Raw genomic sequence first — 1496 nt, forward strand, 5'->3', positions numbered from 1 at the left:
GTGGAATAAGCGCTTCCCTGGCAAGCGCAAGGGCCTTCGTTCACTCCCTCGCTCCACAAAAAAAAAAAAAAAAAAAAAAATAATCTTGTTTTGAAAATTAAGGGTAAAAATTAACTTATTTTTCTGTATATATTTACATTGCACCAAAATATACTAACCTAGCAGTTTTACCATTGTTATTATTCTAAGAATTAAATTCCTCAGACAGTATTTACTTCAGATGGACTTTCTAAGTTGTGAATTTTCACTAGGACTCTTGCTGACATTGATGGGGATGGACAGCTAAAAGCTGAAGAGTTTATTCTTGCAATGCACCTCACCGACATGGCCAAAGCTGGGCAGCCACTGCCACTGACTCTGCCTCCTGAGCTCGTCCCTCCCTCATTCAGGTGAGCCTACCGTATCTGCAGATAAAGAGCTCTGACTTCATCAGTTGGTGATTTTACTTTGGGATTGATGAGGGCCTATACTATATTTAGGAGGAGAGATAAATATTTTCTTTGGCATCTAATTTTAGTCCTCAATGAGTTGGGTTTTTTGTTGTTGTTGTTGTTTTTGCGGAACCGGGGATTGAACTCAGGCCCTTGCGCTTGCCAGGCAAGCACTTATTCTACTGAGCCATCTCCCCGGCCCCATGTACTTGAAAGAAGTATATGTTACAAGTAGATATTTTTTCCCCCATATTATAGATAAAGAAACTAAGAGAAACTTGCCGAAGAATAGCAATTTACTACACCATAATTTGAATTTAGCTTTCTCGCTTAAATCATAGGTAAAGTGTACTGTCTAGTCTGAAAATTTCCAGACAGTGATGCTAAATTTGTTGTTTGCTTATCATAGAGGAGGAAAGCAAACTGATTCAATTAATGGAAGTCAGCCTTCCTATCAGAAGACACAAGAAGAAGAACCTCAAAAGAAATTACCAGGTAACCTTAAGTATCTAAACTGAATGTTGATAGTGAATTCTTATAAATTCTACTTTGAAATGTAGGTAAATACTTAAATAATTTTTCATTATTAAGATTTTGTATGCTGGGCTGGCCAAATATCTCAGTAGACTAAAGTGCCTGCTTAGGCACAGGGACGGGGGTTCAATCCCTGGTGTGCTGCTTCTTCCGTCCCCCCAAACCCCATCCCCCGCCAGGGTGCATAGAGGTGGGACTGAGACTGGGTGTGGTGGTGCACGCCTGTAATCCCAGTGCTTGGGAGGCTGAAAACAGGAGGATCACTGCAAGTCCGATCTGTGTAGTGAGACAGTCCCTGTACTAAAATATATTTTAAAAAAATTTGTGTGTGTGGTATGTGAGAAAATTCCTTGATGGATGGTCTGGATTTTGATGTCACTAAAATTATGATTTTGATATCAATAAAATTAATGAGTATATGAAGAAAGAAAAGGTAGTATGTTGTATTCTGAGAATAAGCTTTGTGGTAAATTTTTAGCTTTAAAAATTAAAATATTGGGCCAGGGAGATAGCTCAGTAGAATAAGTGCTT

At 38.7% G+C, this 1496-nt stretch overlaps 1 protein-coding gene across 1 annotated transcript in view; it reads left to right on the forward strand.

Moving 5' to 3' along the window:
* Positions 1–1496, forward strand: part of Itsn2 (intersectin 2) — a 167042-nt gene that overhangs the window by 76284 nt on the left and 89262 nt on the right. Inside the window, exons 10-11 of the mRNA XM_012513845.2 lie at positions 252–389; positions 841–926. Coding sequence (XP_012369299.2) covers positions 252–389; positions 841–926 — 224 coding nt within the window. The remainder of the gene's footprint in view (positions 1–251; positions 390–840; positions 927–1496) is intronic.

The sequence above is a fragment of the Octodon degus genome, unplaced genomic scaffold (genome assembly GCF_000260255.1).
Source record: "Octodon degus isolate 3935 unplaced genomic scaffold, OctDeg1.0 scaffold00019, whole genome shotgun sequence".
Taxonomy (NCBI): domain Eukaryota; kingdom Metazoa; phylum Chordata; class Mammalia; order Rodentia; family Octodontidae; genus Octodon; species Octodon degus.